The 17406-nt window shown below is 41.9% G+C and overlaps 1 protein-coding gene across 1 annotated transcript in view; it reads right to left on the reverse strand.

Moving 5' to 3' along the window:
• cacna1ia (calcium voltage-gated channel subunit alpha1 Ia) overlaps positions 1–17406 on the reverse strand; it is a 118535-nt gene that overhangs the window by 28932 nt on the left and 72197 nt on the right. Inside the window, exons 10-24 of the mRNA XM_073494259.1 lie at positions 14800–14951; positions 13167–13352; positions 11721–11838; positions 11440–11595; positions 10768–10858; positions 8786–8934; positions 7037–7780; positions 6086–6186; positions 4251–4374; positions 3982–4050; positions 2154–2332; positions 1840–1966; positions 1334–1459; positions 1100–1189; positions 800–992 (exon numbers count right to left, since the gene is read on the reverse strand). Of these exons, the coding sequence (XP_073350360.1) occupies positions 800–992; positions 1100–1189; positions 1334–1459; positions 1840–1966; positions 2154–2332; positions 3982–4050; positions 4251–4374; positions 6086–6186; positions 7037–7780; positions 8786–8934; positions 10768–10858; positions 11440–11595; positions 11721–11838; positions 13167–13352; positions 14800–14951 (2605 nt within the window). The remainder of the gene's footprint in view (positions 1–799; positions 993–1099; positions 1190–1333; positions 1460–1839; positions 1967–2153; positions 2333–3981; positions 4051–4250; positions 4375–6085; positions 6187–7036; positions 7781–8785; positions 8935–10767; positions 10859–11439; positions 11596–11720; positions 11839–13166; positions 13353–14799; positions 14952–17406) is intronic.

Below are 17406 nucleotides of genomic sequence, written 5' to 3' on the forward strand. Positions count from 1 at the left end.
AATCTAGACGTTGTAAGCTTCATCCCAGCGCTGTCCAGCACCCAACTCTTTTTTTGCCAGAAATAAACACTGTGTGGACATGGGGCCCAAAATGTTCTCTGCAGAGTTATTAAAAAAAAAAAACTTCCATTGATTTCATTATATACAGTGATCATTCAAACTTTCAGGCTATTAAAAAAGAAATTATATTTATGAGTAGTCCAGATTATTGTGCAGCAGATCATCTTTTTTCTTCCAGAGAAGGCCTGCTCCACACTGAGCGCTTTGAAATGCAAAAATTCAAAGCTTTGATCAAGCTGGAATCACTATCAACAGAAAAAAATGTGAAATTGCAGAGCACATAAGCAAGTATGACACTTTTGTGTGTTTATTATTGTCTGTCTGTTTGTCTGTCCATCTGTCTCTATTAGCATCTTTCTTTCTACAGCACACATTTTCATCAGTATTGATCAGAACTCACATTGCTAATAAAAAGTGATTCATGTATCTAGGTAACAATAGGGGATGAATGAGCTATTCAAGTCCCCTTTTCAAGCACTTTGTGTTTTGTTGTTGTTTTGTTTTGTTCATTATATCTTGTTGCTTTAAAACTGTTTGTAATAATTTTCATCTGATCGTACCCATTGTTACTCCATTAATCTCTTCCTGCCTCTTCTTTCTTATTATACCGCTCCTTTGTATCACTTTATTTTTATTTAACGTTTCAAACGTTCACACGCCTATATTTTCCTATTTCTTTACAGACTTTCCCTATTCCACACTCCTTTGCTATCCCTCTCCTGTCATCCCTCTCTCTTACTTCTCCTCTTCTTTTCCATGCGCCGCTGACGTTTCTCCTCCCGCCTTTTGGCCTCCTCCACCTCTTGGTGTTGTCGGCACTTGTGAAAATTCTCCACCACCACGCCGACGAACATGTTGAGGACGAAGAAGCTAACGATGAGGAGGAAGGAGATGAAGTACAGCAGCATCCATGGGTTGTTGTTGGTCACCGGCTGGGGTTGAAGAGGATGATGAGAGGAGAGGAGAAAAAGATTTAACCAGATAAGATCTTACCTAAAGTTTTTTCTTATGTAACATTGTTGTTATGCAGTTGATGTACCTGTTGGTCCACACCCACAGCATCAAGACCGTGATACATAATGTTGACCCAGCCATCCTTGGAGGCGAGCACAAACAGGGACATCAGAGCCTGGAAAATAGCGGGCAAACAACAGAAAGGAAAACTGTTTATTATGCTTATTCTATGAAGAAAAAAACATCATGTTCCGTAACATATTCTTATATCGAACACAATGAACACCAGATGTGCAGATATAACACATGTGACACTAACCTGTCCAAGGTTGTCAAAGTTGTACTTATGGTGGACCCACTTGTAGTTGGCTTGCAGGCAGTCGGACTTGTTGGTGATGTTTTTGACGTCGGGGCCAAAGCAGTAGAAGAACTTGCCTTTAAACAGCTGTCAGTAGAAGAACAATAAGCCAAGCTTTTGATGCTTTCTGACTACTTATAGAAAACAGACAAATAAGCCTTCGTATGCCCCGCCCGATGAGATGAAAGACTGCTTTTGAGTGAAATAATGAGGTGGTCAAAGATCCCAGCAGATGAAAATGTTGTGCAATGATGAAAGACATAGGAAGACAGTGAGGGTTTACGTAAGAATGAAATGCAAGTTTGCTTCAAAGCTATTAAAATGGAAAATGAGGGAAAGAATTACATAAAAAAAAACATAATTGGCAGGAAACCATTGCACGCACAGACTGTGTTATTTACAACAATTTCTGTGTAAATAATATAGTTGATTAAAAAATGTATGCATGCAGTGTGTATCACACCTACCTGCACCCCAAGAATGCCAAAGATGATGAAGAATGCACAACAGATCAGGACAATGTTGCCGATGGGTTTGAGGGAAGTGATGAGGGTCTCCACCACTAGCTTCAGACCCGGAGCTCTGCTAATCACCCTGAAGAGAGGAGAGCAGTAAAAAGAAAATAAGACAAACAAATAAAACAAGGCAGTTAAAACAGGAAGCTTATAAGTATGTTTTGTATAATACTGTCTGTCTTCCTTAAAACCGTCTGTATATTTTTGATATATATTTATTTATTTTTCATTTATTTATTTTTTAATCACAGGACTTTGTCCCATACCTGAGAGGACGCAATGTTCTGAGCAGCCTGAGTACCCGAAGCACGCCCAGGATCTTGGCCCCACCCGCCATGGACACGACAATGTCAATCAAAGACACGAAAACCAGGAAGCCGTCCAAAATGTTCCAGCTGCTCCGCAGATAAGCCTGTTCACCCACGTACAGACCCATGGAAACCACCTGAACATGAGAGGAAAAAAGTAGGTGAAGCTGCATAAAGCAACACAACACGGACTACACTTGCGACGTAGCATCTTAAGTAGAATTACAAGACATCTGCATAAAAAAGATATAAAGGTGAAAAAAACAAGGTGAATGGAGGATGAGCGGTGAGATACAGATAAGAAAAGTCATCAGCAGCTGTAGGAAAACAGGCTGATGACACACGTACGTACATGCACACCTGCCAAAAGACTTTATTCGCCACACACACTCACACACACACAGTGTTTTAAGAGAACATTAATTGATACCTGTGGTTAAAAATGACACAAACACACACTGACACACCATGCATCACTATAAAGAGCACACAGGTAACAGTGTTTTTACTGCAATATCCACTGGTGCAGTAACAATGTCCCACTGCCTTTATATTTGCTTGTAAAAAGTTTCATGTGAAGCCATTCGACACATGATAGTACTTGACTCGTCTCTGGCTTCAACAGTGAGGCTTTGATGTGGCTCAGGAATCGTAATACATATGCACGCAGCTGGATTTGGTGTAATGCTGAGCAGTGGCAGGAGCATCACGTCTGCCTGGGCAAAAAAAAAAAATCTGCTACTGACATTTGAAGCTGTTTGCCATGTATCCGGTAAAGCTTCAGAGGGACTGTGGGGGTGAGCGTGCAAATACATCAAGATGGTTGAAAGATGGGCGCTTGGCAAACATCTTAGGGTCTAAATGCCAAAATGTAAACTGAATGTCTAAAACTTTCAACTAGCTATTGACTTCACAATCTAATACTTGTGTGGGAAATAGCGGTACTTAATCAGACGACTACAATACAATCATGAGAACTACTTTTTCAGAGAGTTGCGCCCGGAGCTGCCTCACAAAAAAAACCCTTGAAAAACTTCTTTGACATGCTGACCAATTCCTCCACCCTGCTGTGCTGTGCTTTTTATGTGGCTACATCTTGTAGACAGCACTAAACACAGCGGTGGAGTCTTATGGAGAGATTAATGCTACACAAACACACATCAACACACATTACAGGACTACACGAGGTTCAGACAGACAGAAACACTGGGGGAGACATGTACGGCTCGGCCAGGGGGCTGACAAGTCTGCGGCTCCTTGACGGGCGGTGATTGGTTAATAATTGATTGCGGGAGTGCATAATTGATGGCCCACTTGTGCCAGAGCCTTTTGCAGAGAATACAGAAACAGTGGCGAAAGGGAGGGAGGGAGGAAAAAAAGGAAGGATGGGGAAAGACCAAGTCTGAGCAACCAGACTGATGAGAACAGAGGGATCCTAAGGAAGTGGAAACACTTAAAGACTTAAAAAAGAAACCTTCAACATCAGCGAGGACAGGAGGAAGGGGAGAGTGTGGGGGAGTGCTGGAGATGGACTGCATCCATAAGAGAAGCCTAGCCACTAATTAATGACTTTGCTTAATTGCTCTGTTCTCCAAAGGAACGTGGGAATTGCCAAGAAAGAAGGGCAGGGGGGAATGGGCTGTGGGAGCACTGAGGCGAAGTCAATTCTGTGACAGAGACAAACAGGCAGACACGGGGAGGAGACGGACACAAAAGACACCTCTGTGTAATGCCTGCACACTCTACACACTTGGGAGTAATAGAGAGACAGGTTGTAAAACGTTACCTTGAGTGTCATCTCGCCCACAAAGATGGCCGTAAAAATGTAGTTAGAGATTGTGAGGAAGACTCTTTCCTGCACAGACAAACAAGACAAGGGAGAGAGGCGTTGACAGTCAGAAGGAGAAGATGGCGCAATCAGAGGTAGAGAACCATACTTATTGCACCTTTAAGAGAAAAAAAATGATTCATCTCAAAAAGCTATTACACAAAAGCTGCAGAGAGGAGAAGAAGCTTCAACACACACGTGTAGAGACACATTTCAGATTGACTTACCAAGCTGCCCTGTAGTATCTTGGGCCTCTCCAGAGCGACTGTGATACAGTTGGAGAAGATAAAGGCCAACACCACATAGTCAAACAGCTTATGGGCTATGATGGACTGGCACATCTGTCTAAACCTGGAGTAGGAGGAGAGGAGTTGAAGAAGAAGAAGAAACAGAAATTTAAATTGGCATTCCAGGTGTTATTAAAGGTACAGTTCACCCCCAAATTAAAAATGCTATTTATTTTATTTTACCGGGAGTTCTATTCATCCATTTAGACGGTCTTGATGTGAGAAGTTGAGTTTTAGCGATATCAGCTGTGGTGATGTCTGCTTCTCTTGAATATAATGGAAGTACTTAGCAATCAGCTTGTGGTGCTCACCAAAAGAATACATTTGATAAACTCATCACCAATGTCTCTTTCCAGAAATCATGACCCTGTTACTCAAGATAATCCAGAGGCCTTGTTGTGAGCAGCTTCATGTAGGAACTATTTTCTGTCTGCATCAAAGCGCTGTAGGCTGCGCTCATTTACTTATAAGACAGGCTAGCTAATAAGCTACCTAAGCTAGCTAACATTACAGCGCTGCCAAGAAAGACACCATTACTGTCACAAGCAGAAGGAAAATAGTTCCTACATGAAACTGCTCACAACAAGGCCGGTGGATCATCCTGAGAAAACAGGCCGTGAAAGAGACATTACTGTTGAGCTTTTCGAACATATTTTTTGGGCACTTTGAGCACCACAAGCTGATTGCCATCGAGTTCCATTATATTCATGAAACGGTAGACATTTCTATGGACAATATCTCCAAAACTCAGCAACTGGCACCAAAACAATCTAGATGGATAAATAGCACTACAGGTGAGGGTAAAAATATGTGTCTTTGATGTTGGGCTGAACTGTCTCTTTAAGCCAAAAAGAGACTGGGGATAATAAACACACAGGGGTAAGGGCGACACTGTCCAAACACAATTTATAAATCCCTTCCATCCAATCTGAATGGGAGCCAAGTTCCTTGACAGTGCACGGGAGCTCTCTCACATCTTGGTGGGTAAACAGCCTCATTCAGCTCTTGTTTACATCACTCCTAATTCAAAACAAATTACATTAACAACACTCTCAGAAGCACAAGACTCCAGAGTACAGTGCTCTGCAGGGAGGACAGAATAGAGAGATAGGAGAGAAAGGAAAAGAGTGCGAGTGAGAGAGGAAGAGATGGGACGTATAAATACTGAATATGCATTTCAAAAACTTAGCATGTGACACTGTGTACTGCCAAAAAGCAATTAAATATCTTTGCTGTGGTGTTTATTGGAACGGATGAAAAGGAGCAGATTGAATAGGAGAGGCTGGTTTATTCTAAAGTATTTTGGAACAAGCACGGAGACATTTAGCTGCCTTTTATTAAAAAGAACTCAGTCTATTCAAACCCTTCCTCTGCAGAGTGTAACACAACATCACTACAAGTTAATGCAGAATTTAATGAATTGCCCATGGTATTACATTTACCCCCTGAGGCCTGTTTCTGGCTCTCTAACAGGAGGGGAGAAAATATCCTTTTGTTATTTGGAAGGTGGCAATCAATACTCTAATGTAGTCCTTCTCTGAGGAAGCTCGGCAACCCGTCCTTGCTATTGATGAGGTCGGGAACAGAATCTGCCCACCCGTCCTTGGTATTGTTTCGATGAGATACGTCCTGTGGCCAGCCGATAATGTTTATGACTCTTTTGATGACAAAAAAGCCCACATTTTGAGTCAAAACACACTTTTTGATGCAATCGCTCCACCGCTAAATGCACTGGATACGACCGATTAGATTAAAAAGAAATAAAGGTGACTCACTTGTTCTGCGGGGAGAACAGGAAGACAGACCAGTCCTCTCTGCTCTCACACCAGTCTGGTCTGTACACTTCTAACATTTTCTGGATGCGGAAGCACAAGCTCTGCAACAAAGAACACAAAGAGATTCTCATCACAATTTCCCAAAGTGATGTCTTGAAATCGCTTCTTTTGTTCAACCAACAGTCCAAAACCAAAAGACTCCTTATTTGCGATCATACATGACAAAGGAAAAGCAGCAAATTCTTACATTTAAGAAGCTGAACCAGTTAATGTTTGAGAATGTTGCTTTAAAAATGAAACTTGTGACTGATTAGCAAAATAGTTGGCAACTAATTTGCTCTCTGTTGACTAATCCATTAATCGTCTAATCATTGCAGCTCTAACGATGGCACACACAAGCAGAGCCCGTGCAGCATGCACAATGTAATCATGCAGTGAATACATAAAGACACAGAATTGCAAGGCTCCCAATTTAAATTATTTACGAAAGTGAAACACTTCTATAGCAACAGCTCGGAGCATCTTCCAACATTACCATCTGTATAGCTCTCTCCCCCGCTGTCTAAATAGTCCTTTCTAATTAACCTTGTTTCTCTCGTACACAGACTTGTTTACAATGAAAACAATGGGTCTCCCATGAGGCCCAGGTGATAGAGAGTGCAGGCTTTATACAAAGCACTTGAAAATCCTACACAAGAGAGCAAGAGATTATTGCATGTGTAAAATCTTGTACTTTAACAAAAGAGCAAATGGTTTGGTTATTGAAAATCACAAGGCTAGATTGTGTTTCTTTGTTCTATTCGGATGCTGATACGCCGTCTTATCTGCATCTGTGGAATTGGACTGTGTGTTATAGGATAGTCGTATGATTGCATAAGCTTACTTCACTTACTCACCAGGCTTTTCCTAATTCTATTACCGTCTAATTCCCCTCCTCCCACACACACTTACATAGTCAATGTCATCATCCAGGTCCTCCCTATCCTTGCTGCGTGTGTTAACCGCGGGGAAGACGTCGGCCATCAGCTGGCTCTGGGGGTTTGGCCCTCCAGCCGGCTCAGTCGGGTGTCTAGGAGGAGGCTGGAGGAGCTGAGACAGAGGAGTCTTCCCGTTACAGTCTTGGTGCACCACTCCTAATCCACCAAGACTGTCGAGCCCACCGCCACCACCTCCGCCGCTGATTACCATCCCCCCAGAGAAGCTCTTCTTCCTTTGGTGAGCATGGAGCGTCATGGGGGGCAGCGGGTGGTGTGGTGGCAGTGGACGATGCGGGGGTCCTGGGACCTGCAGCAGATGGGGCAGTTCTAGCGATAGAGCTCTGCGGTCCCTCCTGGGTACAAAGTGACCTGGCAGCATAGGATGGGGAAGGTGAAGAGATTGTGGAGCGACAGCAGGAGGAGAGAGGAGAGACTCCTCCTCATCCGTGTGGATGTGGGGCAGGTGGCGGCGCGGAGATGAGGAAGCACGGGGACCCCGTATACGAAGGCTTCCTCCGACCACTCCGCCAAGGCCTCCCAGGCCGTAGCCATAGAAGGGCCTCGCAGAGGTGGGGGTAAGGGCTGGACTGGTGGAGGGAGAAGAGGAGGAGCAGGGGCGACATCCTCCCAGGCTGTTCCAGCTGGAGCGACGGGCCCACAAGGCCTGTGGATGGGGAGGCAGTGGGCGGCCCCAGTTGTGATAAGCTCGCCCTGGATACTGAGAAAGAAAGACAGAGACGTTTCTTCTATCACCTGTAATTCTGAGCTAAAGTCTGTCTGGATCCAGAGACACAGTGACACCTACATGTCATAATAACGGACAAAAAGAACATAGCAATAAATTCTTCACATTACTTATTACACTTGGAAATACCGTCAATACAGTACATGCTTAAACTTTTAGTCACCTAAGTGCCATAGCTAATTCAATCAATGTAGCTAATTATATGAAGTTAATTAAACTATTGTTTGTTCCAGACTCCATAAAGCTGCCGAACTCTAATGCTAAATCAATAGAGCAATGTGCATTAAATACACGAGCACTTTAGCACTTTAATTCTTACTGTTTGTTTTTTTAAGCTGCTGTTTTGTCCATGTCAAATATATAGTCAAATGTGTCTTTGACGCTTTATATATAAGTAATATAGCTTACTACCATCGTACTTATAATGGAAGTTTTTTAATGTTTTATTTGAGTGCTGGTTGACATGACATTTTCGCTGTTAGGGTGAAACAGATACTGTCATATAGGTCCAAAAAAGACATGCTGTGAGTTTCAATAATGTTGCTTGGTGCCTCAAACAACATCACGCTGCCAGGAGACTGCACCAACAGGGGAGGAGAAATACTCTGCAAACTTGTTGCAGATGGTGAAAGCATCTCTGGATGAGTTGTTGATCCCAAGCCAGGAGCCTGAAGCCGGGTGCCATCTAGGCAGAGTTCGATGATACTCTCCCTGTTGTGTCCCCCCACACTGCGGCACAACCCCTGCCCTAATCACCACAGTGCCTGATTTGGTCTGAATGAACCATAAAGCATGTAAAACCTATCTTTGAAGACTTGAATAAAAAGTAAAAAAAAGACCTATAATTACTTATAATTACTTTCGCACTGTTATATCAAAACATAATAAATGGTGAGTCAATCAAGAACTAACAGCAGCTACGTATGTAGAGTATGTGCGTCTTTCTCAGCTTCTCTAATTACAGTCATTTTCACTTACCAGAGCCCTCTGCTCTGCCCTGCCAAGAGAAATAACGCTGTTCTTTCTGGAGCCAAGAGCAAAGGTCAACCTCTCTCCTGGATACAGACCAGGGGGCAGAGGGGCCAGATCCAGGTGCCCATTCGGGGTTAGTGTGCAGATCTTTGGGTCTGTAGGAAAGAGGGAGTGGAGGGAAAAAGATGGAGGAAAGGAACAAGTGGTGAAAAGTGGAGGGAGAAGGATAAGACAGCATTAAACAAGTCCTCCCCTACTTTAGTTAATTCTATTCTGTTGCTTCCACGTAAACAGAACTCGGTACTCTATATCACTTTACAACATAATGTCTTAAAATGTTGTTACGGCGAGCTCAGAAAGGCAGAGGAAGGTTTAATTTACCCTAAATCACCTTCCAGGTGCCTGAGAGGAGCTCATAATGGTGAAAGAGAGGACTATCTGCCAGTGGTTTGTCCATTCTCTAACATATCTTTTCGTGGAAAAGGTCTCAAGGAACTATTAACATTGCAAATGTGCTTTCTTCTTTTCCAGGTAAGCTGGCATTTGAAAGGCAAATTTGGGCTCAGGAGAACTGTGATCAGATATCCTGAGAAACTTCCCTGATGTGCTGCTAACAGGATTGGGTGGTGTGGAATTACATGTAATTGGTGTTACATAATTAGATTACAAAAAATAAATTGCTACAATAACGCAGATTACATTTCTTAATACATTATAGTTAAATGGTCAAGGATTGCTTGATTACATTAATCATTACATCTTTAAAATATGCCAAGTTTAAAACCATTACACTTTTTTTATGAATGTCAATATGCTGAATATGTTCTACAAGTAAGTTTTGTTAATGGTGATTAAACGTACTACAAGGAACTTTTAACTTTCTGTCTTAATTTAAACCGATGCCTCTATGTGACCTACATAAGCAAACAGGACCATCAGTGAAAAGACGGCTATTTCTGTATAATTATTAAAGTTCTTCTTAATGCCTGTCATTATTTATTTATTTTTTTTATGATGGAGAGCTGAGGATGAAATGAGGAGTCTTACAGCCTGAGTTGAAACAACAGAGCCTGGTGGTACATTATGGCACTAAAACAAAGTTTACTTTATTTAGCTTTTTCTGCCAGGAAAAGGGCCACCAGAATCAACAACAATAAATAAATAAATAAATGAGAAAGCTTTAGTAGCTTTAACTAATATTTTTTATATGATGATAATGCAGTTTTTATTTGTTTTTATTGAAAGTAGAAGATGAACATTTTGAGTTTGTGCTCGACTTGTGTTACAAGAGCAGAGTTCTCTACGTGGTGTTTGATTCAAAAACAGCAACATGAACTTACATAAAAGAAAAAGTCTCCTATGTATAGTATACACAATAAAAATTGCCATGTAATTTATATTCAGTAACTGACGACATTTCAAGGCAATCTGACCCAACACTGGCAACTCAGTCCTGCTCTATATTGAATGATGCTTTGGTCGGCTCTGGATGAGTTCACCTTTGTTTTATGCCTACAAGGAGAAGAGGGGAGAGGAGTGGATGGAAAAGTGGCATCAGGTGTGCATTATTTAAAGTCTGTGTAGCTTTCAACACAGACTGGAGAAAAGATGTTTGGCGCTGTTTGTTGTGGAAAATGGAGGAGAAACAAGACAACAAACCATGGCGTGATGAATGGCTAGATGGCCTTAGAGCAGATTTATGAGGGTGCAACTTTTGGCATCAGACTGAAGTAGACGGATGGTGTGAGATAATAAATCCACAAACAGTTTTGCATGTTTTAAATTCTGTTATAATTCAGACAACAAAGTCAGGCTGTTTGTATGGAAATGATTAAAGAATTAAATACAGACCTTTTTAAGTAAAAGGATTTCTGATTTCAGATTTTCAATGCAGTGCTCCAAACTCAAGGATGAAATGGTCACATACAGAAGAAAAACAATCTTTATTAAACAAAACATGCTGTAGAGCTCCTACAGGCACTGAATACCTGAGAGATGTAGAGAGTCTTTCTGCTTATCATTCTCCTCAAAATTACAGGAAGACCTGTCATCATCCGAGTAGGAGCGGTTTGCATCACCCTGTATCAGGTACAGTGGGAGAGTGGCAGAAAATAAATAGATGAAAGTGAGAGAGACACAGAAAGAAGAAGAGGAGAGGGATGGGAGGCACCACAAGGAAGAGGACACATGACAGAAGGTGAAGAAAGGAAGAATAAAAAGCAGAGTTAAAGGGTTAAAATAATGATCAATGTCAAGATAATGTGAATAGAAACATTTAATTATTTTCCCTCTCCTTATTAACCAACTATCCGACTATAATGTCGAGCTCTAAAACACAAATATCTGAAGTTTAGCTGTAAATCTGACACAGACTCTGTCAGTGCTCAGTACTGAGGTCTAATATACAACCCATCTCATTGCTGATTAATTGCTGCTGAACAAATCCTTACATAGTCTATACATCAAGTTTTTTATCTTTGTAAATAAGGAAAAGGCGTGTATTTCTTAAAATTGTACAACTATGTTTCAACCCAAAACAGTCAAATAACTAAAAAACACATACAAAATGATCTTGTCCCATATCATATTTGCATCTGGTTTTGTTTATTTGTCTTTTGCCAAGTAAAGATGGTCTAACACACTAAACCCAGATGTCATACCTCAGCTTGGAAACCCTCCACCAAGATAGCGACCAGTAAATTGAAGAGCACGTAATTTCCAAATGTCATAAGAGCTACGAAGTAGAGCGCAGCACAGGGCGTGGTAGACGCCATGCCATTGTACAACACCATGTTCCAGTCCTCCTGAGTCAAAATCTACAGAACAATACACATAGGGGAGAGCAGGAACACACATAGAGTAACACACAGGTACACAAAATAAGCATATTTAATGAGGTTGTGAAAACAAAATGTTGAAAGTGTGTGAAAACTATTCATACCTGAAAGACAGTGACGATGGCCCAGAGAAGGGAGTCAAAGTTCTTCCTGTCGGGCACTGTGTCTCCGGCCTCTGTCTTCAGACTGAACTTGCAACCAAAGATGTGCATCCCCAGGATACTGCAACACAAGAAGGGACGTCTCCAATAATTCAGCCACACATGCTGTCTTGGAATAAGAAAATATTGCATTTATAGTACGTCGTTTGAGGAAGTAAGTATGTTAAGTATGCCATGGGCTCTGTGTTTGTGACACCTACAGACAATGTTTAGAATTAAGGGTTAGAGGTAGGTACATGTACTCAAAATCAAAATACATAATATTAAAGAATTATTCTAAAATCATTAATTTTCATATTTATTTGTCTGCCGATACAAACATATACTACAATTATTACTTCTGCTTCATTTTAAGCTCTTTTTGTTCTCTTTCACTCTCTGTCCTTCTTCCTGCCCCTTGCTGGCGTCACAAGACTCTGACCACCCATTAATGCCGTTCATATACTCATTCATCGCTGCTTTCTTTAGAGCAATTAATGGAGGGGTTTTAAAAGTTTATGTCTCAGCTGAGTGGTGCTGTACATTAACTGCTCACTAAAAGCTACACTGGCTAGATGTATAGGCCAAAAGCCACTCGCTCAGGCTAGCATTAGCTGGCTAAAAGCTCTGATGCCATGTGTCTGTCCTGGCACATTTATTCTTGAGTGCTGTGTGGGGGGGCTGGCTGACAGGTGCGCATAAGCACACATAGGAAGTAACAAACACACATCTCAACTCACCCTTTTCATTACTTACTTACTACATTTTACATTTGACCTAGTAGTTTGAGTCTTTAATGTTACAAAGATGGTGTACCACCAACAATTTTTACAGGATTTATGATAAGTCCCTCTGCTCTAATAGTAATGGTTTATTGTCATGATTGTTCTTCAGCCTAAGGCCTATCCGCCTAATTGAGTGGAAATTCAGAAGTTTAATGTTGAATATACTGCTGACAGACAGATAAACAAGTTAAGCTGCTCATAACTTTCCTGGCAGACATACTGCTGGAGAAGGAAGCGGGTTAAAAGAGAAAAGCCTTGAAACAACTGAGACACTGTTTGGGCAAAAATGGGGTAGAGGTCCAATAATTGGAGGTTAATCCTATTATTTTGCACAAACTATGTTCAAGCCTTTGGCTATGGTTGTCTGCACCACGCTCAACTCCTATATTTTGTCTTAATCTGCTGATATTCCACCTCAGCTTTGAAGATTTTAAGTGATAACAAAACAACCTGTCTTAGGCTGTCAAAGACACACAGTATGTGCATATCCGCACCTACACACCACAATCTCTGTTCTCCTTCTCCACACATTCTTACTCACACTTTCATGCCCTCTCTGTGTCAAGCTAATTTCCTTTCTCAGCCATATTTCACATTAATAGATGCCCCTGTGCCCCTCCGTTACCTGAAGATGAAGATGAAGAGCATGAGCAGCATACAGAAAGTGGCCACGTTGTCCATTGTCTTCATCAGCACCACCAGCTGCCGCCTCAGAGCAGGCATAAACCTCACCAGCTTAATGACCCTCAGCAGTCTGAAGGTCCTCAGCACTGACAGGCCGCCGTCTGCCTGGCCGATGATCTCACACACACTGGGTTAGGGGTTGCAACAGGTGGATGTTTGTGTTTAATGGAGAGAGACAGAGGCACAGTGAGTAGCTGGAGGATGTGGAGAAATCAAAGCAACAAATGTAACTTCCAGGAGAAAGATAGTTGATTGTTGAGTCTGTTTCCCAGGTTTTCAAATACTGACATCTAACCTGAGCTGCTAACCCAAAGCGTCAGTATCTGAGTATCTGTGGATGAGATTCAACAATCAACTATCTTTCCTCTGGGTTTGTGATTATAAAATGTGTATTTTTATAATCGGGGAATGTAGGGAGAGGAAGATTTTAAAAATAAATATTAATCATCAAAAAGGAGGGAAACACCAGATCAAAAAACATCAGATAAGAGGATAAGTTGGTCCATAAGAATAACAAAATACTACTACACTGTCTATGGCCATATATAATCCATACGAGTGTGATAAGGAATACTGCTGCGTGTCACACATTTTATCTCCATGCTGCTGGACAGCTCCTATATTAAATATTTGTCACATAAAATAAGTAGTTCCTTGTATTACAAAGCTCCATCTAAAAGATAGAAAATCTGAATGGGTCAGGCTATCTTAACACCATTAGATGTACAGTATTTTGTATCTACATGTTTGGAGAAAAGCTCTATTTATTTTTTCCAGTGGATTGATTTAAAGCCGTGACTTTCAGGCTCTGGATTCACTAGTTTTAAGCCATCTTTTTAAATTATTACCATTTATAATACACAGCTTACTGACAAAAACCTCTTTCACACATAGTTCCCAGTAAATTACAGGAGTGGGGTAACCTTTCAGGCACTGTTAGTGATCTTCACGAACATCTACATTTTGTGCCTTTTCACACATGCAATGCAATGCTGGAATAGATTGAACAAGGAACGTCCAGCATACGGCAGTGGGAGTGCAGGAAAAACGAGACGGAGAGGTGAACTCAGGTTGAGTCTGTTTTACTCCCACTTCAAAACAACAGCTTACAGCACCGGTAACACAGGCTAAAGCTAACTTCCCAGAATTCCCTTCTCTCCCCTCTGAGCTCCCATCTTAAAGCGAGCCACAGTCTTTGGTGAATGTCTCTATATTGTGGGTCACCACACCCTACTATTTATTTATTATTTTTTGCAGCCACACGTTCAATCCATTAAAAGGAACATGCTGATGAATGATGACCTTTTCATGAAAACCTCCATGCATCTCACCAAATAGGTTGGAGTCTTGTAATTGAAAAGTTTCACTGGCTCCACGTGAGAGCGTCTTTTGCCACTTTCATTCACAACCAAGCCATTCTGACATTTTCCATGAAATGTTACTTTATCATAAAAATATCAACCCGTGCTCCCATTCACGCATGACCCCATGCAGAATATGCTCCAGAACATTTCAGGGATAGACTACAGGTGTGAGGGGATGCAGACACAGGCTAGTTCAGTAAACTTGCAGACCTGATGATGACAATAATGCCGTCGAAGATATTGTAGGGGTTCCTCAGGTACTCAAAGAAGCCAAAAGCAGTCAGCTTTAGGATCATCTCCAGGGTGAACATGCTGGTGAAGACGATGTTGCAGATCTCCAGGACGTTGGTCAACTCATCAGGCTGGGTGGAGGCAGGTGAGAGTGTAGAGGGTTGACAGAAACAGAAATGCATAATGAAATAGTAAGTAAGACGTGGAAGTGGATGAACACAGAGTGGTAGGAAAAAGATAAAATGGTTCAAGTTACAAGCATCCCAAGTTAAAAAACAGAGCAGCGATAGACTGAGAGAGGCAGCTACAGACAAAGAGATAAAAACACAAGTTGATATTAAACCACTGCTTTGCAATCATTGCCACCGCAACAAAAGATGACGAAGCCACTGTGAAGAAAACAACCGTGTGCGCATCGCATTTCTCTGCCTTTGTTGAAAAGGCTGTCACTCAAGCTGTCAGTCACTTGAAAAGAGAATTTTCTCTCACCTGGCAAACAAAATTAACACATACACCTTATCTGAGATAGGCAACAGACAGAGAGGAGGGGAGGAGGCTGGAAAACAGGGGGACAATTGTGTTTTTTAGCACAAGCTGTGAAATTATAAAGGAAAACTCAGCAAACATCACATCAACAACAATACAATGACAAAGGGAATGGAGCGAGTGTCTGTGTAGCACATGGTGTCAAACACTGGCTGAATTGGAGAGCATGTTATCTGGAATTGGCAAGAGAACACATGCATGCACCAACCGCACACACACACACACACACACACACACACACACACGTCAATCCCAGGTTTATTACCATTTGTATGTGCGTGTGCACATACGACTCGCTTCATGAAAGTGTATTTTGTGTGTGTGTGTGTGTGTGTGTGTGTGTCTGTGCGTGTGTGTGAGTGAATGTGGGTTGTGCACGATATGGATCAGATGCTTTTCTCTGATACCCCCTGTGAATTTCACTTTCAAAGCCAGTGGAGAAATAGCCAGCTAGCCCTGCCAAAGTTAGCAAACCATGTCAGAGAAAAACAAACTCTCGGCCCTCCCCCTCTTCTAATCCGCTTTTTCTCCATCCCCCCTTGTTCTCCATCCCTTTTTCTTTCTCTTTCTGAGTCTCATTATCAGGCAGGCTCATCTCTTCCCAATCAATATCCTCCTGTCAATCAGAGGTGGGAGAACAGCAGAAGAGAAGAAGAGGGAAAAACAGCAGAGAGACTGTGTAGGAACAGAAGAAGACATGATGGAGGAGAGGAGAGGAGAGGAGAGGAGAGGAGAGGAGAGGAGAGGAGAGGAGAGGAGAGGAGAGGAGAGGAGAGGAGAGGAGAGGAGAGGAGAGGAGAGGAGAGGAGAGGAGAGGAGAGGAGAGGAAAATACTTGTTTAAAGGTGAGAAAGAGTAAGAATGATAAAAGGGATAGACGGAAAGGAAACAGGGCCATAACCAGCCTACACCTCAGGGCTAAATTTTGAAACCAGTGTTTTAGTCTGAAAAACATCTACTGAGACTAATGGACAGACTACAGAGTGGTTTCAATGATGACAATACTCCCTAAGCATCTTTCTGCCTTCTCTTGCATATAATGGAAGCCAGACAGCACTTGACTTGTGGTGCTCAAAACGGCAGAAAGATTCACTGAAAAAACTCAAAAGCGATGTCTCTTTCCAGAAATCATGACCCAGTTACTCAAGATATACCATGTCACTGCGCAGAAGGAAATGTCTACCTGCTCACGGAAGACTGGCTAGCTAACTAAGCTAGCTAACCGAGCTCAGCCGAGGAGGAAACCATTAATGTTTCATTTGTGAGAAGATTCGTACTACCTGCTGGGGGAACTCCAAAAACAATCTAGCTGGATGTATTGGAAGGTAGGGATAAATGTACAAAGAAGCACAGACACAAACACGATTTACCCCTTCGGCAGTTAGCTCTAACCTTGAACTCAGTCCAGAACTCACTCAATAGTCATAAGTGCAAACACAGGATATGAGATTTATTGCTATCGACAGAACCATCACAGCGCTTGACATCACAGTTAAACTCAGACAAAATACCATCACTCCCCCCTCTCTTTGCTCTCTCGACCTGTTCACTAATTTCCCATCTCCCGAATGCAATTTCGCATTTTATCCTTTCAGCTACAGCTTCCAAGTCTGAATTCTTCTGTGATGGTTTATGCACACACAAACACACATATCACATGAACGCAGTCCAACATAAATCTGAGGAAAAAATCTTTGATGGTCAAAGATCGCTCTCAAAATTTCTCAGACCACACCGATAGAGAGTCATATTTATTTTTTATTTGACACCACACACTTGATGTCAACATTCCCCCTTAAGCAGGGTGTTGTGCAAGTAAGGCAGCCCTGAGGTTAGTCATTTTTTTTTGGAGAGAAGCACATCACTTGCAGAGTTCCTGTTTTAGAACAAGATTGCATGAGGTAAGACTTTTTCTACTGCAGAGCAAAAAACGCGAACTTGTATCACTGCTTCTGTGTCAGCCTGTGGAAACTGTTGAGGGAGAAACACCCAGGAGACAGACAGACAGATGAAGTGTGTGTGTGTGTGTGTGTGTGTGTGT

The sequence above is a fragment of the Pagrus major genome, chromosome 23 (genome assembly GCF_040436345.1).
Source record: "Pagrus major chromosome 23, Pma_NU_1.0".
NCBI lineage: Eukaryota > Metazoa > Chordata > Actinopteri > Spariformes > Sparidae > Pagrus > Pagrus major.